The following is a 23,165-nucleotide window of genomic DNA, read 5'->3' as shown; positions in this document are numbered from 1 at the left end:
TTTTTAAAATGTTTGTGTAACAAGACAATGGGATTGCTCAGTCTTCATAAATTTACATTTGTCAAAATGAAGTGATCAGATAAGATATAACTTTATCTTCTTGGGTGGTTCAAAATTCATCGACGTAGAGAAAAAAAAATTCCAGTTCAGTTTACCAATAGTGAACTGGCATGTGAGAAATATCAGCCGTGCAACTCAACAGTACTGTGCAACGCAAATGGTAGGGATCCAACCTTTGGCTTAAAAATTTAAAAATTGCAAGAGCATAATGTTTAAAGTGTTTGACAGGTTGCTAAATGTTCTTTATCTGTTTACATCTGTGTGTGTGTGTCAGTGAGTGTCACAGTGTGTGTGAGTATAATGGTGTGTGTTAAATTTCTGAATTCAAGTTGGCTGGAAATGACTGCTCAGACCTTAGGTGGTTTTTTTAGTCTTTTTAACATGTGATCCTGCTATTCATAATGCTTTGACACAAATTTCACAGCTGTCTGTGAGTTGTGATATACAAACATACGACATTAAAGAAAGCATGCAAGATTCAAGTCTTCGCCTTTGCTTTTTTGATGGTGCTGTAATGTGACTGAAGCTTGTGATCGAAATGTGGCAGTACAACCTGCACACCAACCGCCTCACCTTACACACAACTTCAGATAACATATTGGATTAGTTACAACACAGAATTCCAAGATTATAACAAACTCAAAATTTGAAAGAGCAGGAGTCTCGGGGCTTGAAAACATGAACACGCGCATGCTGGAAAAAGAAAACAAAATTGGGTACATGTAGTGCCGTTCTGTATTGCAGTTTGCTTTACCCAGGGCCAAAGCAACCCGATTTCATAGAGAGCTATATTGTATGTTGAACAGTTGCATGTAAGACACTTGAAGTCCGAAGTTTGTTTGTTTGTTTGTTCATGGGCTGAAACTCCCACGGCTTTTACGTGTATGACCGTTTTTACCCCGCCATTTAGGCAGCCATACGCCGCTTTCGGAGGAAGCATGCTGGGTATTTTCGTGTTTCTATAACCCACCGAACTCTAACATGGATTACAGGATTTTTTTTCGTGCGCACTTGGTCTTGTGCTTGCGTGTACACACGGGGGTGTTCGGACACCGAGGAGAGTCTGCACACAAAGTTGATTCTGAGAAATAAATCTCTCGCCGAACGTGGGGACGAACTCACGCTGACAGCGGCCAACTGGCTACAAATCCAGCGCGCTACATCCCCGCCCCGAAGTCCGAAGTATTACAGTGGTACCTGCGAGTAAAGGACACCCTTTGGACCAGGCAAGTGTCCCTTCATTGCAGGCGGCCTGTCATGACAGGTATATTTTGGTATCGATAACAGACAACAGAAAGAGGTGTCCCCTTAATAATAATAATAATAATGGACATTTGCTATAGCGCATAATCATATATATGCTCAATGCGCTTTACAATAACTAATGTTACCTATTAATGCCGTGTGAGATGGAATTTTTTACACAATATATCACGCATTCACATCGGCCAGCAAACCTCAAGCCTATTAGGGCGAGCATTCACCTTTCACGGCCTTTATTCCAAGTCACACGGGTATTTTGGTGGACATTTTTATCTATGCCTATACAATTTTGCCAGGAAAGACCCTTTTGTCAATCGTGGGATCTTTAACGTGCACACCCCAATGTAATGTACACGAAAGGACCTCGGTTTTTCGTCTCATCCGAAAGACTAGCACTTGAACCCACCACCTAGGTTAGGAAAGGGGGGAGAAAATTGCTAACGCCCTGACCCAGGGTCGAACTCGCAACCTCTCGCTTCCGAGCGCAAGTGCGTTACCACTCTGCCACCCAGTCCTTGTCTCTGTCTCCAGGGTTTGGTTTACTAATGCGCCATACTCCAATAAACATCTAAAAAAAATGACCCATAACAATTCCTTTTAATGAATCAAAGAGTGCATTGAGATAATGTACCACTGCGACGGACGCTGTGGCGGGGTGGTAAGACGTCGGCCTCTTAATCGGAAGGTCGATCGATGGTTCGAATCCCGGTCGCGGCCGCCTGGTGGGCTAAGTGTGGAGATTTTTCCGATCTCCCAGGTCAACTTATGTGCAGACCTGCTAGTGGCTTATCCCCCTTCGTGTGTACACGCAAGCACAAGACCAAGTGCGCACGGAAAAGATCCTGTAATCCATGTCAGAGTTCGGTGGGTTATAGAAACACAAAAATATCCAGCATGCTTCCTCCGAAAGCGACGTATGGCTGCCTTAATGGCGGGGTAAAAACGGTCATACACGTAAAATTCCACTCGTGCAAAAAACACGAGTGTACGAGGGAGTTTCAGCCCACGATCGCAGAAGAAGATGTACCACTGCGTCACCCTGATAGGCCCAGTAAATTGTTCTTGTCTGCTTTGTCTCCGACATCAGCACAGACTCATACTGTTGCATTTTGTACACATGATACAGTGGCAAATTCTAAGCTCAGATGGCACCAAATTGCATCATTTAGTTTCTTTTTGTCAAACTGTGCATCTGTTTCACACACACACACACACACTCACACACACACACACTCACACACACACACACACACACACACACACACACACACACACACTCACACACACACACACACACTCACACACACACACACACACACACATTCACACAAACACACACACACACACACACACACACACTCACACACACACACACTCACACACACACACACACACACACACAACTACCTGTATAAGTTTTAAGTTTATTTATGATAATTCAATTGTTCACACCGTTCTGTGTTGTTGTTTTTTGCAAAAGGCAACAAGCAGTCTTACAAAAAAGTATATCACCCACATTTCAATTATCCAGACATGTAATTTTCAATACATGAATTAGGAGGATCAGTCAGTGTAGACAGCTATTACAAAACTAATTGAGAAGTTTGAAACAGAAAATGAGGTTTTTTTTTAAACTGGATTTTGTTAGAAAATATGTTTTGATATATAACTGAGGAGGGAAAAAGAGTACTTAAAAGATCTCTCTCTCTCTCACACACACACAAGGTATAATAATCACCTGATCAAAAATTCACAATAAAAAAAAATTCATTGACAAAAATTATATGCAGGAATAACTAAAAAAAAGTTTCTAAACATACAAAAAAAAACGTCCTTTTTTTCCCTCCATCTGGCACTATACCACTAAATTCCCCTAAGATGTGTTCCCTCACATTCACATAAACATGTCAAAGGCATTCCAATAAATGTATGTCATATTTGCATTGGACAACAAAGTTTCAGTATGACCTAGCATCAGAAATAGTGACACTATCTGCACAACTTCCTACTTGTTAGGCCTAAAAAAAAAATAGGTGTGGTTACGGTAACCCGACCTACCCTATTTTTAGGGGCCGACCCTATAACTTTTTATTACATTTGTCAAAAAAACAAAAAACACACAAGAAAACGAGTGCAGAAAACGCTATGAAAGCGAAAGCGCCCGAATCGCACACTTATTTCCCTGTCAAGTAGGTTTAATTTGTACACATTAGAAAAAAAAGTTTAAAAAAAAAAAAAAGTGTTTGCCTACCTTCCTACCCTATTTTTTTGGCTATGTTACCGTAACCACACCTATTATTTTTTTTGGCCTTACAACTGATCCTGACCATCTTGAAACAAAAAATGGTCATAAAGACAGCATACACACACCATCACTGCACGCAATTCCAAGGGATCTTTCTTTCTTTATTTGGTGTTTAACGTCGTTTTCAACCATTCAAGGTTATATCGCGACGGATTCCAAGGGATAGCATTAGGACAATAAGTATATAAAAAAAGACAAAAAACACACCGTACAAATCTACACACACATCGCACTCATTGTTGGACACTATCAAAGTCACATCAAGAACACAGAGAACTCAGAACGGCCACTTTCTTTCTTTATTTGGTGTTTAACGTCGTTTTCAACCACGAAGGTTATATCGCGATGGGGGAGATGGATGGGATAGAGCCACTTGTTAATTGTTTCTTGTTCACAAAAGCACTAATCAAAAAATTGCTCCAGGGGCTTGCAACGTAGTACAATATATTACCTCACTGGGAGAATGCAAGTTTCCAGTACAAAGGACTTAACATTTGTTACATACTGCTTGACTAAAATCTGTACAAAAATTGACTATATTCTATACAAGAAACACTTAACAAGGGTAAAAGGAGAAACAGAATCCGTTAGTCGCCTCTTACGACATGCTGGGGAGCATCGGGTAAATTCTTCCCCCTAACCCGCGGGGGGTTTGGACACTATCAAAGTCACATCAAGAACACAGAGAACTCAGAACGGCCACTGACTCTTCAAGCTTTCACACAAAATTCTTCAAAGCGTCCGTCTACACTAACAACAAAAAGTGAGAGAACTACAGAAAATACGTCAACACTTTACATTAGCAAGCAAAGTGATAAAAGATACATGCTGGATTTAACATATGGATGTTATCACACATAAATAAAAAAGGTGATCACAAATTATCTTTTTCCTTTCAGTCCATGAGGAATAGGAATATAGGTGGTTTGTATAAAAGTGGCTTTAAAATAATAGCGACATTTAAATTGAAACAATATAAATAATCTTGTGAGAAAGTACTCGAGACTGGTACAATGGTTTAAAGGTACATGTACTGTACAAGATCATGTTAAAGGTACTGAACCTGTCAAATCCAGGTGCACGGAGCCCCTGGGGCTTTTAGTCATACCTCAGGCAGCTATCCGTTAGAAGAACTACCAAGTTTCATTGACTTGCACCCAAAGAGTCAAGAACTGCGATTTTTTTACGAATTAATTTCGTACTCGGACCCGGCTGGTCTTGACCTATTTTTGTATCTAAATTTAGATCAGGTAGATCACCACATCATGCACAAAAAGACACGTCACTAGCAAACTATGTCAGACATCATCATGAGTTAGTGTAAAACAAAATGGAGGCCGGAATCACTCAGTTGAATCGAACTCCGACCAAACACCACGTAATAACTAGGTTAATTTATGCACTCGCGTGAACAAGAAACTGTCGAGCTTCACAGATGTCGTCGTTGGGTAGTTTTGGGTTTGTTTTACTACCATAGGAGGATAAATGCACTCAGCTGCAACAAAAACGCAAAACGAAGGCTGTGAGCTGCACTCATGTGTCTTTAACTGCCACAGGTCTGTCCAGGCTTTTAGCATCCTTACACTTCTTCTTCTTCTTCTTCTGCGTTCGACAGACTGCACGATTTAGAGTCTCTCTCCGAGGGATGCCGCAAAGCTGGCCGTGCGGCGGAGTTCATTGGCCGTTCCCCAGAGTTTTGTGTGAAGGTCCATTCCGTCTGGCCACTGCTTACACTTGGACACATACCCTCTTCTTCTTCTTCTTCTGCGTTCGTGGGCTGAAACTCCCACGTACACTCGTGTTTTTGCACGAGTGGAATTTTACGTGTATGACCGTTTTTACCCCGCCATTTAGGCAGCCATACGCCGCTTTCGGAGGAAGCATGCTGGGTATTTTCGTGTTTCTATAACCCACCGAACTCTGACATGGATTACAGGATCTTTTCCGTGCGCACTTGGTCTTGTGCTTGCGTGTATATATATACACACGAAGGAGGATAAGCCACAAGCAGATCTGCACATGAGTTGACCTGGGAGATCGGAAAAATCTCCACACTTAACCCACCAGGCGGCCGCGGCCGGGATTCGAACCCTCGCCCTTCCGATTAAGAGGCCGACGTCTTACCACCCACGCCACAGCGCCTGTCAGGATACATACCAACATTCAATACCATGGCTGTATTCACAATACTATTCTGGAGCAGAGTGGGATTTCTTTTTCTCAGAAATACTTAAGACCCAAACACGCCCAATGCTCACAGGAAGCAGCGGCTGTTGATTCTTGGTGTGTGTGTAGGTTGAAGGATCTTTCTTTCTTTATTTATTTGGTGTTTAACGTCGTTTTCAACCACGAAGGTTATATCGCGACGGGGAAAAGGGGGGGGGGGGGGGGGGGAGATGGGATAGAGCCACTTGTTAATTGTTTCTTGTTCACAAAAGCACTAATCAAAAAATTGCTCATGGGGCTTGCAACGTAGTACAATATATGAACTTACTGGGAGAATGCAAGTTTCCAGTACAAAGGACTTAACATTTCTTACATACTGCTTGACTAAAATCTTTACAAAAATTGACTATATTCTACAAGAAACACTCCGTTAGTCGCCTCTTACGACATGCTGGGGAGCATCGGGTAAATTCTTCCCCCTAACCCACGGGGGGTAGTTGAAGGATGCTCTTTATCCATCACATTAACATTCCACACTTTCTTTCTTTCTTTCTTTATTTGGTGTTTAACGTCGTTTTCAACCACGAAGGTTATATCGCGACAGGGGAGATGGGATAGAGCCACTTGTTAATTGTTTCTTGTTCACAAAAGCACTAATCAAAAAATTGCTCCAGGGGCTTGCAACATAGTACAATATATTACCTTACTGGGAGAATGCAAGTTTCCAGTACAAAAGACTTAACATTTCTTACATACTGCTTGACTAAAATCTTTACAAAAATTGACTATATTCTACAAGAAACACTCCGTTAGTCGCCTCTTACGACATGCTGGGGAGCATCGGGTAAATTCTTCCCCCTAACCCACGGGGGGTAGTTGAAGGATGCTCTTTATCCATCACATTAACATTCCACACTTTCTTTCTTTCTTTCTTTATTTGGCGTTTAACGTCGTTTTCAACCACGAAGGTTATATCGCGACGAGGGAAAGGGGGGAGATGGGATAGGGGAAAGGGGGGGAGGAGATGGGATAGAGCCACTTGTTAAGTGTTTCTTGTTCACAAAAGCACTAATAAAAAAATTGCTCCAGGGGCTTGCAACGTAGTACAATATATCACCTTACTGGGAGAATGCAAGTTTTCAGTACAAAGGCCTTAACATTTCTTACATACTGCTTGACTAAAATCTTTACAAAAATTGACTATATTCTACAAGAAACACTTAACAAGGGTAAAAGGAGAAACAGAATCCGTTTGTCGCCTCTTACGACATGCTGGGGAGCATCGGGTAAATTCTTCCCCCTAACCCACGGGGGGTAGTTGAAGGATGCTCTTTATCCATCACATTAACATTCCACACAGCACATTAACATTCCACACATCACATTAACATTCCACAGCACTCCTCACAGTTGTTTGATTTGTTTTACGAAACGGCAGAAAAAGATCCCTCATTACAGCTCCTTTCGCTACATTTTTTTCAAAGACAGTTTACTGCTTTTCCCTAAAGTTCCAAACTCACAACTCTGTTTCACATTTTGATCCCAGAGAATGTGTCCTTCAACAGTTCCTTGACCGACAGTTTCAGGCAAAACTATCATATCACAAAAAAAGTCTACAAAAATGTGTATAATTCGATTCATGGTTGGTGACTGAAAGTTAACTTATTGCCATGTCAAGATTGTGAATACATTCATGAAGAAAAGGGGCTCTACTCTGTTGGTATTGTTATCTGAGCATTCAACATTTGTGGAATAAAAATTTGCTTTTGAATGTCAAGCTTCAAAAAATAATCAAAAAAGAAAAAGGGCAGCTGTGTTGGCCAAACCACTTATAAGCATCCTAATTGAAAAGTTAACAAACCAAGGCAACTGATTTCAAAACTGATTGCAAATATATTCCATGCTTGTACCAGACAATCATAATATCATTCAGATGACAAATACAGATGCATCAAATGAGTGTAGTAACTCACAATATTAATGATGACATGCATACAATTTACATCTTGGAAGACAAAGGGTAGTTCAGATATTATATGGAGACGAACAAGGCTTATTACAATTACCTACAATTAAGGCATGAGTTCAAATAATCGTAAGCTCAACTCAAGTTTCACAGCAATAGCTATTCCTCTCCTTTTCTCTTCAAAAAGAAAAAAAATCATGGAGAAGTAAGAAAAGGGACCTTTAGATTTAAAGATAAAATAACATATTTCCATTATGCTCACTTGCGCTCTCTCGCTCTCTCTCTCTCTCTCTCTCTCTCTCTCTCTCTAGGGCGGGGACGTAGCTCAGTTGGTAGCGCGCTGGCTTTGTAGCCAGTTGGTCGCTATCAGCGTGGGTTCGATCCCCACGTTCGGGGAGAGATTTATTTCTCGGAGTCAACTTTGTGCAGACTCTCTTCGGTGTCCGAACACCCCCGTGTGCACACATGCACACGAAAAAGATCCCACGTTCACAGCGAAAGTCTCAGGGCTTGGAAAACACGAAGACACGCATGCATCATCTCTCGTCTCTGATTATCATGATCGTATTTCGATACTTTGACGAGACAAACCCAATGCTGGTGTGTCGAAGAAGACAGCCACAGCGGGCTTGTTCGAATCAAAGTATCACACCATATCTTCAACGTATTACCAATACCTGTCCCAATATAGACCAGTTGGTCTAAGAGGACGTTAAACCCTAATAGTCAGTCAGTCTCTCTCTCTCTCTCTCATACACACTTTCCCTCGATCTATCTATCTCACACACACACACACACACACACACACACACACACACTCCTAACCTCTCTCCCTCTCTGTCTATTTGTGTCTCTCTCTCTCTCTCTCTTGCAAGTTAAGACATGAACATGCTGAACTTTTTCTTAAAAACACAACACTGGTGGTATAACACCAACTCACAACTTCATGCACAACAGATGTATTACACAGAAACACGGTGTTTGAGCCATATGTGACAGTCTGCGTCAATATCAATCATTAATGGCATCAATCATACTTGTGTGCCTAACAGCCAAAACAATAGCAGCAAGAAATCGGTACACTGGCCTCAGGGAAAAGAAATTCTTAGACTATAAAAACCTGTTACAAACTTTTCAACATGAACAAAAGGGGGAACAAATATTCGTAAGATTAAGACACATAAAACAGCGTGAAAAGCTAGCTTCAGACATAAAAAGTATTCATGATTGATATACATGTATATTATTATTCACCAGAGTAGGGATTATCCTGTCTGCAGAATTTAGCATTTTCAGAGACTATCAAGCTCTTTCTTACGATGATTAACTATATTTGTAAACCCAGATATATTTTTGCATTTTCAGAATCCCTCCTCCGATATACAATGTGAGCGTTTTGTAAGTTAAGAGTATACCACAGACAGACATACTTGAATACAAAATGATACAAAATTAAATACATGTACAGATAGTGTGTTCACAGGAACTTTCTTTCTTTCTTTATTTGGTGTTTAACGTCGTTTTCAACCGTTCAAGGTTATATCGCGACGGAGAAAGGGGGGAGATGGGATAGAGCCTCTTGTTAATTGTTTCTTGTTCACAAAAGCACTAATCAAAAATTTGCTCCAGGGGCTTGCAACGTAGTACAATATATGACCTTACTGGGAGAATGCAAGTTTCCAGTACAAAGGACTTCACATTTCTTACATACTGCTTGACTAAAATCTTTACAAACATTGACTATATTCTATACAAGAAACACTTAACAAGGGTAAAAGGAGAAACAGAATCCGTTAGTCGCCTCTTACGACATGCTGGGGAGCATCGGGTAAATTCTTCCCCCTAACCCGCGGGGGGTGTTCACAGGAACAAATATAATAACAGCTGGTAGTATACAAAAAAGAAGAGAATGGAATTAACAAGAGAAAAATCAAAATCAGTTCATTTGTACTTCTTGGAGGTATAATTCCCTTGCTCATATCTTTCCTTACAGTGTAGAATTCCTACCTTCATGTATTTACAGTACAATTCACACAAACATTTTTACCAGAATTCTGACAATCCCACAATATCTCATGTTTCACACAAGTTATACTCCAAAGTAGTAGAATTTAACCTTCTGACAGTACACTGCAGCTAATTTCTCATCATTCTTGCTATACGTCACAGAAAAATTCTCTGTTCAAGACACTCCTTGTTCAATACACTAAAATAAAATTCTTGCTCAACAACCCAACAAAAGATTTAAATAAATAAACACACATACTTCAAAGAAGAAGTAACATCAATTGGTTTATGTTTACTTGATTTCACAGGTGGGTTTTTCAATACTGAAATTGGAAACTTTGACGACAGATGTCCAAACAGAGTTACTTCTTTAGTGAACGAACAGGCGGATAGAGTTGTTTTTTTAATGACAATTTCAAGTATGTGGTTGAAGAGCGGGCCAATGGGGCAGTTTGCAATAGACAAACATGGAGAAATAACAGAAAGAGATCATTTGTTGTACGAACCAAAATTCTTAAGTTTCCGCCATCAAAACTTACAAACCCATAATTTTCTGCTTCACAGTATCTATAATAGGGGACAACTTAAAAGATAAGTTGAAAACATAGTAAAAAAAAAAAGTGATTAAAAAACAAGCAGAGCACAACTCATTAAAAAAACACCGTCCAATGATAAAACTCAAAAATCAATGAATGCTCCCTCAGTGTACACCACCTTCAAACCAATGCCCAATCACTGACACAACCTCTAGTCAATGCAACAACTTTAACAAGTGAAAATGAAGTTATTCTCACATAATTTTCATTCTAAAATGCCTGAAAAAAACACCACACTATAGAGGCTAGAAGTCTAATCCAAAATCTACTTAGAGCTTAAATAAAATCCAAAACAGGTTTCCGTTGTCTATCACAACCCCGCTACAAAAAGAGTACAAAAATATGTTATGTTAATATGTTCTGTTGCCACCATCCAATAATGTTCAAATCTTCAGATTCAATCATTGCCAATTCCAAAAACCCCGCCTGCACATGACGTTCTCTGATCCCTTCACAAAAACATTATGGTCATATTGGTTAGATTACCTCCTGTACCTTCGCACAGGTTTGACTGAACATTTTCTGAAAACAGAACTGAATATGTGACCCTCCACCACGAAATGAGTCGCATGTCACCTCGCGCGGTTCTGCACTAGGCTTAATATAAGTCCGGGGAGTGTATGGTAACAGTGTGAGGGTCACCTTAGTCACAGGCTTATAACTCAACAGTTTTTGCTCTTTTCTAAAACGGTTTTCACCACTGGATAGAGCATAACAAACTCTTTAGGAAAATGTAAAAATATGAAAATCATGCAAAGGTGACATGCGACTCATTTCGTGGTGGAGGGTCACATGTACGCATTATCCAGTTAGGTGTGTCATTGTTAGGTGTCTCAAATTATGCAAAACTCACTCAAGGGAGATAACCAGCAACACCACAACCCCATACACCTCCTTCATGAAATTCTGGTACGTGGTTATTTTTCAGCTTCTAGTGCGCAAAGGATGTATGGACGCAGTTTGAGGAGCCCTGCGGTAACATTCACCTTTAACCAAACCTGGACACAAGGTACTGTGTACCCCCTTAAAACATACTGTATATCCCAACTCTAGTTTCTCTGAGATGTACTGTGCAAGTCAGTGTAAAAATATTAACCTTTTTTTTTTCATCCTAGCAAAAACTCCCCAGTTTTCCTATGCCCTCAGAGTAACAAAAAGTTTAGCTGGAGGAGACATTATCAAAGTAGTTATAAAACGATACTTCAGAAAAAAATACTCCAAAAATGTGGACATAACTCCAAACGTAAAATACTCTCTTGAAAAGCAATTCACACCTTCAAGTTTTTTTAATTGTTGTGCTCCATTTGATGACATCATTGCATTTTGGCATTGTAAATGGCTGAGAACACTCCTGTTCAAACCAAAAGAAACTAATTTCTGGGGGAAATCCTTAAGTGCCTCCAAGAAAAGAAAAGAAAAAAAATACAAAAAAAATTCTGAAGTCTTCGTCTACTATTCCCCCACTTGTCCTCAAGACATTCAAAAACAGTAACACATGAATTAAACATCATGCAAATCAACAAAATCATTACAACCTTCAGCCGCCTTTCTCTCTCTCTCTCTCAAATGCTAAACTCACTCAAGGGAGATAACACGGTAACACCATGAGAAAAATATCACACAAAAAAGCACTTACACACCACCATACAACCTCAAACACCTCCACTCTCACCCACCCCCTCGCCCTAAAAACAACATCCCCCACTATGACGGTATTTTAGGCGATGCAGGTCGAACAGGCAGGAAGAGAAACTCGAGCCAGTTGCGCACGAAGCCCTGGTTGTTGACGTTATTGGTGGCGAAAAATCCGCCGCGCACCATGCCACGGCTGAGCGAAGTGTGAAGCTCCTGGGACGTTAAGTTCTGACTGATGAGTACGATCTGGTAGAAGAGGGCGATGATCATGATGAACGTTGCGATGAGGGTGTAAGCAGCACAAACAAAACTCATGGAGGTACTGGAAGGAAAACAAAATGAGAGTTGATTTGGAGTAAAAGATGGTGCTTGTTAGTTACATCAAGTCTTATATCGCGCCCGTATCTCCAGACTCAGACTCAAGGCGCAGGGATCTATTTATGCCGTGTGAGATAAAGAAAGGTAAGTAAGCGCTCTCAAGACATAGGACGAGCAAAAGAGTCAGTTTTATTTTATGCTGCTTGTTATCGCGCGCATATTTCAACATACGGATTCAAGGCGCAGGGATTTATTCATGCCGTGTGAGATGGAATTTTTTTACACAATACATCACGCATTCACATCGGCCAGCAGATCGCAGCCATTTCGGCGCATATCCTACTTTTCACGGCCTATTATTCCAAGTCACACGGGTATTTTTGTGGACATTTTTTATCTATGCCTATACAATTTTGCCAGGAAAGACCCTTTTGTCAATCGTGGGATCTTTAACGTGCACACCCAAATGTAGTGTACACGAAGGGACCTCGGTTTTTCGTCTCATCCGAAAGACTAGCACTTGAACCCACCACCTAGGTTAAGAAAGGGGGGAGAAAATTGCTAACGCCCTGACCCAGGGTCGAACTCGCAACCTCTCGCAAGTGGGTTACCACTCGGCCACCCAAAAATGAGAGTTGATTTGGAGTAAAAGATGGTGCTTGTTTATCTCCCTCCCTGACAAAATGTGTATAGATACTTCTGCTGTATAAGCAGGTTGACACACACACAAGGACGCATGCATACAAGCACACACACACACACACACACACACACACACACACATACACACGTCAAGTAAAACCATACACCCATAAACACTTCAGATGGTGTGTGTTTTCTTGTCTAGCTCTTTTGTTTTTGCTTCCATGTTTGTTTGCTTTTCATACACAAACATTACAAAACATAGTACATCTATAAGCACTGTGCACCAGTAAGAACATGAACAAAGATACACAAAATAAGAAAAAGTGCACACGCTAACAGAGAGGAGGCGGGGTAAAAAACGGTCATACATGTAAAATTCCACTCGTGCAAAAAACACACGAGTGTACGTGGGAGTTTCAGCCCACGAACGCAGAAAAAGAAGAAGAAGAAACAGAGAGGAAAAATACTCACAAAATATTCTGGTACAAAAAGCGACAATCATTAGGCCACAGGAACCAGTCGTAGACCATGACGGGCGTACAGACAGAGGTCAAGGTCAGGTGAGTGCCGTACAGACCACACCACACAAACAGCACCATGGCAGCCAGGAACGAGCGATGATTGTTGGCACCAACACAGTGGTCAATCCTGAAAAACAAAAAATGAATCTTGAATTAATGACTTGTGCCTTTCTTTCTTTCTTTATTTGGTGTTTAACGTCGTTTTCAACCGTTCAAGGTTATATCGTTACGGGGAGAGGGGGGAGATGGGATAGAGCCACTTGTCAATTGTTTCTTGTTCACAAAAGCACTAATCAAAAATTTGCTCAAGGGGCTTGCAACGTAGTACAATGTATTACAGTACCTTACTGGGAGAATGCAAGTTTCCAGTACAAAGGACTTAACATTTCTTACATACTGCTTGACTAAAATCTTTACAAACATTGACTATATTCTATACAAGAAACACTTAACAAGGGTAAACGGAGAAACAGAATCCGTTAGTCGCCTCATACGACATGCTGGAGAGCATCGGGTAAATTCTTCCCCCTAACCTTCAAGTGTACAAAGCACAAGACCGAGTGCACACGGAAAAGATCCTGTTATCCATGTCAGAGTTTGGTGGTTTATAGAAACACAAAAATACCCAGCATGCTTCCCCCCAAAGCGGCGTATGCTGCCAGAATGGCGGGGTAAAAACGATCATACACGTAAAAATCCACTCGTGCAAAAGCATGAGTGAACGTGGGAGTTTCAGCCTATAAAAGAAGAAGAAGAATTAATGAAAACAGTAACAAGAAGGGCAAAGCCCATACGACTCACATGCTTGACCTTGAGCTTTACATGACCTTGACCTTCAGCTAAACCTAGCAATGACATCATACACTAAGAACTGCTTTACACATTTTTCCTACCAAAATACATGTGACCTTGACCCAAGGTCAAGGTCATCCAAGGTCATGCAACACAAAGCTGTTAATTCAAGACATAGGAAGTACAATGGTGCTTATTGGCTCTTTCTACCATGAGATATGGTCACTTTTAGTGGTTCACTACCTTATTTTGGTCACATTTCATAAGGATCAAAGTGACCTTGACCTTGATCATATGTGACCAAATGTGTCTCATGATGAAAGCATAACATGTGCCCCACATAATTTTTAAGTTTGAAACAGTTATCTTCCATAGTTCAGGGTCAAGGTCACTTCAAAATATGTATACAATCCAACTTTGAAGAGCTCCTGTGACCTTGACCTTGAAACAAGGTAAACCAAACTGGTATCAAAAGATGGGGCTTACTTTGCCCTATATATCATATATAGGTGAGGTATTCAATCTCAAAAACTTCAGAGAAAATGGGAAAAATTTGAAAAATAGCTGTTTTTTAGACAACATTTATGGCCCCTGCGACCTTGACCTTGAAGCAAGGTCAAGATGCTATGTATGTTTTTTGGGGCCTTGTCATCATACACCATCTTGCCAAATTTGGTACTGATAGACTGAATAGTGTCCAAGAAATATCCAACGTTAAAGTTTTCCGGACGGACGGACGGACGACTCGGGTGAGTACATAGACTTGCTTTTGCTTCGCATGTGAGTCAAAAAGGCTTTTTGTTGGTTGGTTGGTTGGTTGGTTGATTTTTATGGATGTTTCTTGTTCCGAGAACCCAGGGGGTAATGTGAGATTAATTCAGCATCAATCTGACGGAATACATAATAAATTGCTTGTAGATGGATTACCTGTTATCGTTCCACCGCTTACAGTTCTCTTTAACAGATCCTTGTCTGAGGGTATTTTTCCAGTTGTCTGGAAAACTGCTCACATTACGCCCATTTTTAAGAAAGGCGATAGGAGTGCTTGTTCCAACTACCGTCCAATCTCTTTGCTGAGTTGTATTGGGAAGGTGCTTGAAAAATGTATACAAATCCGTGTGTTTGGTTATTTGAAAAATTATGATTTGATTACACACTGCCAATCTGGTTTTATTGCTGGTGATTCGACTGTTTATCAACTATTGAGTATATATGATGATTTTTGTGTTGCACTTGATAAAAACATTATGTCACAGGCAATATTTTTTGATGTATCCAAAGCTTTTGATAAAGTCTGGCATCGCGGTCTGCTCCACAAGCTTGAGGCGATAGGTATAAGAGGTCCCTTGCTTGTTTGGTTTGAACATTACTTGAGCGATCGCAGACAAGCAGTAGTATTGAAAGGAACCAAATCAAGTTATGCTACCCCTTCTGCTGGTGTCCCTCAGGGTTCTGTCTTAGGACCTCTTTTATTTCTCATTTATATTAACGATATTGGTGTTGGTCTTGAATCAGTGTTGAAACTCTTTGCAGACGATACGAGTATGTACTTAAGTTTAGATAACGATGATGTACGAGCAGAGATTTTGAATTCTGATTTGGATAAAATTCGCACATGGGCTTCTAAATGGAAAGTCACTTTCAATTGTCAAAAGACAGAATTGTTGGACATTTGTAGGCTACACAATGTTTTACTTCCACCATTGTATTTCGAAGATGCACACTTAGTTGATGTTGAAAATCACAAGCACCTTGGCGTCATTCTACAAGGTAATTGTAAATGGGATTCCCACATAAAAAGTCTAATTGCTAAATGTAGAAAGTCAATTGCGTGTTTTGGTTTATTCAAGCATCGTTTAAACAGAAAATCACTTGAAGTTATATATAAATCCTTTATGTTACCATTGTTTGATTATGCGGACGTTATCTGGGATAACTGTACACAGTGTTTGGCAGACGAGTTGGAGACATTGCATCTCGATGCAATCCGAATCATTGTAGGTGCAGTACGTGGCACAAGCCACCAAAAACTGTATAACGAATCGGGTTTTGTGCCCCTGAAAGAAAGGCGACGTCGTCATAAACTTTTGCTGTATTATAAAATTGTAAATCGTTTAACCCCAGAATATTTATATTCCAAACTGCCGGTCCTGGTTTCCGATGTAAATCCTTACCACAGACGACGCCCTCTTGAACGTAAGTTTCCATTGTGCAGAAGTGAGTTATATAAATCTTCATTTTTTCCTTCAACGACAGCTTTGTGGAATAATCTTCCAGAAAATATACAACAAACGCAGTCAGTTGGTGAATTTAAAAAGTATTTGACCGATGGAGATGTTGTTGTTCCACCGTATTATTATTTAGGCAACCGCCAGGGACAGGTACTTCACAGCAGGTTGAGATTAAACATGAGCGATTTGCAACAAGACTTAGTTAACCGACACCTCTCTGATAATCTAGAATGTACGTGTGGAGCATGCCCGGAAGATTCTGAACATTTCTTATTACACTGTCCAAAATTTAAAGAACATAGAACCATTTTATTCAATAGTCTGCCAACACACGTTCTGGACTGCAAAACACTCTTGTTTGGAAATACTGATTTAACTATATCTTTGAACACGAAAATATTCTCTGTTGTACAAGACTATGTTATGTTAACTAATCGCTTCGGCTGATATTATATTAACTGTGCAATTGATGTAGCCAGGCATTCTCTCCCTCCCTCTCTCTCTCTCCCTCTCCCTCTCTCTCTCTCTCTCTCTCTCTCTCTCTCTCTCTCTCTCTCTCTCTCTCTCTTTACCCTATTTGTATAAAATAATTAAAGATTATCAAGATAAGTGTTGAAGCTATCACTTGTTCGCCATGTTTTGCTATCTGAATGTGTATTGATTATAAGTTCAAGAACGTGTCCATAAGCAATCTGCTTGTTAACGTTCTCAATGTTGTTATTGTTTGAAACGTGTGTATGAGAATTTGAATAAACACGCTTAAACCAATCTCATTCTCTGTTTTGTTCTTGTCCTACTCTTAAAACTATTCACATTTCATTTTCAGGCGTATCACTGTAAAAATTAGAAGGTTCCCTCAACAGAGAAGGAAGCAGCATTAGTTAATGATGATAACGAAGAGCAAGTAAGAGGGAGAAAAGTAAAACTTACAACCGTGTTCACTGAATAAAGAAAAGGTGTACAATCAACGTGCAAGACCAGTGAAGTATAGTTATGGCGTGCGTCTTTGAATTATGACCACCAAAAAAGGAGGCAAATGCCAGATCTATAAAAATCAACTGAAAACGCTGCAGACAATTGGAAAGTACCCAAAATGTGAGCACACACATTGGTCCTTTGTGTCAGAAAGACACTGTACTCAAATAAATTATACTTTATTCAAAACTGAAGAAACCGTTCTGACAGACAGGCCTAGCTGACAAAGTGCTCAAAGAAAAACAAAATGTGTGCCAAAAGGTGACGTTTTCATGTCAGTATGTCCCAAATGACATCACCAGTACATTTTTCATTCTATCTAATCTGTTTTCGTTCTATTTTTTCTAATAACATGCGTTAACAATTGATTGCCAACTGGAATGGAAGAGCACAAAAAGTGTAACTTGATATGTAGTTTCTCTAGAGGGAAAAACATCTTCCACTTTCATGTCAGTGTGTCCCATGCAACATACATTTGCCAAACAGCTATGTGCAAGTAGATTATTTGTTAGTGGTATAGAAAATACTGATCAACAATTAAAGTCAGTTTTCACATTCATTTTCTACCTATTTCTTATTTGTTTATTCTGTTGGCAATGGTGAAATGTCAGCAATCGTGTGTCATTCGGGACAGTAGACATGACACCTGACCTTTTGGCACAGTCTCAATTAAAAAAAATTTGAAAACGGTTTGAAATCTTCTGATCGAGAGAACTCAAGTCTTAGCGTAAGTATGAATTTAGCTATCGCTAGTATAATGGAAGAGCTGTCTCCCTTTCATCTCCCCCACTGCTGCACCTTACCAAAGCAAATTTTATCACCCTCACTTACCAAACACAGTGGTGGTCTCGCCCAGCGATGCAAGCATTACAAATGTTACAGTGACCTGCCCGCGGAGGACGCTTGAATGAACACGCAGAGCACCAGGTGACAAGCTTCCCACCTGTAAATACACAGGTAAAAAGCCAAATATAAATTATAAAATCAAATAAAAAATCCTTGACATACATGCCATGACTGGTCGAACCTATGCCGATAACGACAAACTGGTTTCAAGCCAGCGCCGTTACCCACTGAGCTACATGAAACTATTCACAGAAAACAAAAATAAAAATGTACAATAGAATGGAACTCCTTTTTAAGACCGTTTTCTTAGACTTTCTGTTCACAACTTCTGAAAATGTACCCCCATGTTCAGACTCCCTTCTTTGTTAGACTGGATTTTTTCAATCAAAAAACAAGAAAGGTAGGTTGTTGGAACGTTTGTTATTGACAAAACAATACGTTACATTCACATATGTAATACAATACGTGAATGTAACAAACGTTCCAACAACCTACCTTTCTTGTTTTCTGATTCTGAATTTTGGAACGTTGGCAGTCTCTTTGTTTTTGGACTTGATTTTCTCAGGGTTTTAAGAATGAAAAGAAGGGCTCCACTGTATCAACATACACTGCACCACAGTTCGCTCACCTCTGATGGGCCATGAATCGACCCACTTGACCAGGGAAGCATCCATCTCAGCAGAGTGATCAGTGTGAATGGCTACATCAAACTATCCACAACAAGTCAAATAAACACTCTGCCAACAATACATAAAAACCTCAAGTCCAAGACCTCTACTTTGACCCGCTCACCTCTGATGGGCCATGAATCGACCCACTTGACCAGGGTAGCGTACAGCTCAACAGAGTGGTCCGTCTAAATGGCTACATCAAACTATCCACAACAAGTAAAATAAAAACTCTGACATCAATTACTCGCTTCAGTAAAACCTAAGTCCAAGATCTCTCATTCGATCCGCTAACCTCTGTTGTGCCTGGAATCGACCCACTTGACCAGGGAAGTGTACAGCTCAACAGAGTGGTCCGTGGAAATGGCTACATCAAACTATCCACAACCAAATAACAAGAAGGGCAAAGCCCATACGACTCACATGCTTGACCTTGACCTTTACATGACCTTGACCTTCAGAGTCAAGGTCAAATAACTAAACCTAGCAATGACATCATACACTAAGAACTGCTTTACACATTTTTCCTACCAAAATACATGTGACCTTGACCCAAGGTCAATGTCATCCAAGGTCATGCAACACAAAGCTGTTAATTCAAGACATAGGAAGTACAATGGTGCTTATTGGCTCTTTCTACCATGAGATATGGTCACTTTTAGTGGTTCACTACCTTATTTTGGTCACATTTCATAAGGATCAAAGTGACCTTGACCTTGATCATATGTGACCAAATGTGTCTCATGATGAAAGCATAACATGTGCCCCACATAATTTTTAAGTTTGAAACAGTTATCTTCCATAGTTCAGGGTCAAGGTCACTTCAAAATATGTATACAATATAAAATTTCAAAAGTAAATTTTCATTTAATTAATATACTTACCAACTCACATAGATAGCAATAACTTCGTTTGGTTGCTAAGACATTGAAGCACTCTTACATGGTAACATGGGGAGATAACTCTAAAACAAAAACCACCTGCCATATAAGGCATGATCCGTGGTAGTTATCTCCCCTACCGGTGCCCGCGCATGCGCAGGCCGTATACCGGTAATACTCATTCCGTTCTGAAACCCATATCCCTTTATACAAATTGCGGGGATGGCTGGGAGGGAATTCGATATGTGAGTTGGTAAGTATATTAATTAAATGAAAATTTACTTTTGAAATTTTATATTAAATTACATATTCTTACGCAACTCACATAGATAGCAGATTGCTAATCTAGGTGGTGGGTAAATTTACTCACAATTAACATCTTGCCAGTATCTGGTCTGACGCTAAAATAGCTAGCAGACCGAAAGTTCTGTACTTCCAGGAACCAGAAACGTCCCGTAGGAAAACATAAACAAAGGCATCTTCTGATGTCTAGTAGATGTGTACTAAAATAGCGGGTACTTAAAATATCCCGCAGATAGAAACTCATGACTACGTTCTTGCACGTTCAATGAGCTGCATTCAAGACTTATGTAAGTCTCTAAGCCTTGAGAACAGGTAAAGAAGAGGCTCACACTCTGACTTCTAGAGTCCGAGCTGCCTGAAGAGGGAGGACTGACTGCCCCCCCCCCCCTTTTCTTGCCACCACTGTAGGCATGCCTAATCAATGTGGCAGACCATCTAGCTAAGGTTGACTTCACTAAGTCATTGCCTCTACAAGAGTTGATGGAAATAAACAAAAGCCTTTGTTCTGATGAACTAAACCGATCAGTGCGAGTTAGAAATATATTTAAAACTCGAAATGTTCAATAGGCTAATATGGCTCTAACAGAGCCAAACTATTGCACGTGGATTGAATTGTATTATCAGAGCTGGTTCCTCAGGTTTCTGATTATTTGCCAGAAATTTGAATCAAACCTAAGCGCTATAGATCAGTCTTTCTCCAAAGAGATGACTATAGCAAAACCAGATAGAAAATGCACCTATACTCCCGCTTCTCTCAGAAGCTAGTAGAGTAAGAATGACCGCTTCTCGTGTTTAGATTAATAAGGCTAATTTTGTCAAGGATTAAACAATCCGATCTCAAAAGCTCGAAACTAGGAGCAAATCCCAAGTCGGGACTGGAGATTTGTTTTCAGCCAACCAAAGGGAGGCTCCTTTAGTCACGATGGCTAAAACGAGCCCAAGTGAAAACTCTTTGCGACCTAGCTGTTTCAGTGCAACTGATATCGCGTAACGTCTTAAAACAGAGACGTGGGGAAAATTCAGAAAACCAGAATAAGTGGTTCGCCACCTGCAATGAACGGAGAGAAATGGAGTTCTTTCCGTTAATAATACGCCATTTGTTCCAAGCCAGTCAAAGTGACATGGAAACTAAGCCGCTGAACCCTAATGGGATCTCTAGACCAAATCCAGAGTTGAGGCAGAAGCCCCTGAGCGTCTCCATGATTCCCGTACGGTAGACACCCGTGTGGATCGAGTGTAAAAAACAGCGCCCTCTTGCCAGCTTTAAGGGCCTTAAGGGCTGGCAACCAATGAAAAATGGGCCCATAATGTGCGACCGACAGGCCGCTCCGAGTAAAATCGAGAGTATATCCGGGAACGGTGAGACGAACATTTAGCAGAAGGAGATAGTACCGAGAGGCAAAAAACTTCTATCAGCGGCGTCTACAAATTCACCAGAAGGAGTAGAAGCGCGTAAAGAAAAAGAGCCCAGTCCGTGTGGACATACTTGTTCGACTGACTTTGAGAGTCTGCCAAGACAAAAACCTCTCAGAAAGGTACTTCGCTGCTAATAAGATCTCGTGGTGGTAACACCACATCAAAATCTCGCATGCTCGATGTGGCAGCGATGGGAAGCGAGATGTCCCTCCCCCCTTTTGCTTATTAAGATAAAAAAGGCCACTGAGGTGTTGCCTGATTGAATTAACGCATGTTCTCCCCTGACAAGGGGAAACAATTCCACAAGAAACAGAAGAACTGCTTCGCTGATGGAGAGGGAATCAATGGAAAAGCCTTGCATGAGCAATGGTGTGAGAATCCAAAGATTGGTTGTGTCTGAGAACCAGTCGAGAAAAGACACTAACACGATCCAGCTCTTTGTTTGATTGCTTAGAATCAACATAAAAAGTAGCCACTTACGATCTATTTTGTGTACCAAAGGAGGGAGAAAACATCGGCACGATCTTTGCAAGTGACCCAAGAAAGGACCTAATCCCCTTCCAGCTGCTGTGGTAGAACACAAAGGCTGAAAGCAGAGCGATGACAAGCACTAAGACTCCAGTTGACAGAACTGTCAATAGTAAGAATAACAACATGCTATTGTTTGCCCACTGAACCCGACGCTAAATTGCGGTGGGTATTTGGCAAAGCGCCATGCCGGGAAGAAGATAAACAAACCCGACCTCTGAATCGCCCCGAGGGGATAAAGTGATGGGTATTTGGCAAAACGCCATGCTGAGAAGGTAAAGGGCAAAGCTGAGAACAGCCAGATTAGTGCTCTTATAGATAAGAAAAGCCAGGCCTGCCGTGGGCTTTTATTTTGCTGTGAGTTCTCTTTGTTAGAGAAGAGTCTGCGTGCACAGAAGAGGATTCGAAGAGAACCCTCAAGCAAGGAAGAGAATAACGTCTCACCGACAGAACAATACTGTCGGCCGAGGACTTCTTTCCGGTAAACAGCAAAGTTAAATCCTTTGTAAATGTGTCCCAACAGACACAAAGGCATCCCGTGAGTACGTAACCGCACAAGGGAAAGAACAAATCAAAGACTTGTTCAAAGACGATAATAGAAAGAAGTGTGGCCACAATCTTTCACAGCCAGGAGATCATGATCTTGAAAAAAGACAGTTTCTCCTTGCTATGAACATAAAGATGAATGACCGTCAAGCCCGGTGTAGCCGGGAGCGGTTCCGTATTAAGAGGAAAAGAATACGCTAAGTTCTTAGGCTTGGTGTAACCGAGGCCTACAGATAGCGCTCAGCGAGTGATGCGTTACTTGCGCGGGTGACGCAAGCGAAAACAACGCCGCCTCGCTGCCCACAAGGAAGTGGAGGCAAAGGAGAATCATTTGAAAAAACTTCCACAAGTTCAAATGCCCCCGAGGGAGGATCTAAGAACTTAAAGTTCGAAAATTTCCTGAAATAAGGCTCAAATCAGCTGAATGTGACGCAAGCCACAGCAAACCTGAAGCAGGAGCCTTCCCCATATGATGCCGTAAAAGGCAGAAGTGGGGC

At 40.8% G+C, this 23,165-nt stretch overlaps 1 protein-coding gene across 1 annotated transcript in view; it reads right to left on the bottom strand.

Moving 5' to 3' along the window:
- Nucleotides 1-2,733: 2,733 nt before the first annotated feature.
- The window catches only part of LOC138972725 (palmitoyltransferase ZDHHC23-like), a 30,412-nt gene continuing 9,980 nt past the window's right edge, over nucleotides 2,734-23,165 (bottom strand). The window contains exons 6-8 of the mRNA XM_070345381.1: nucleotides 18,312-18,423; nucleotides 13,433-13,609; nucleotides 2,734-12,320 (exon numbers count right to left, since the gene is read on the bottom strand). Of these exons, the coding sequence (XP_070201482.1) occupies nucleotides 12,068-12,320; nucleotides 13,433-13,609; nucleotides 18,312-18,423 (542 nt within the window). The 3' untranslated portion in view covers nucleotides 2,734-12,067. The remainder of the gene's footprint in view (nucleotides 12,321-13,432; nucleotides 13,610-18,311; nucleotides 18,424-23,165) is intronic.

The sequence above is a fragment of the Littorina saxatilis genome, linkage group LG8 (assembly GCF_037325665.1).
Source record: "Littorina saxatilis isolate snail1 linkage group LG8, US_GU_Lsax_2.0, whole genome shotgun sequence".
Taxonomy (NCBI): domain Eukaryota; kingdom Metazoa; phylum Mollusca; class Gastropoda; order Littorinimorpha; family Littorinidae; genus Littorina; species Littorina saxatilis.
The sequence above is the reverse complement of the archived record's forward strand: the minus strand, read 5'-3'. Positions and strand labels throughout refer to the sequence as shown.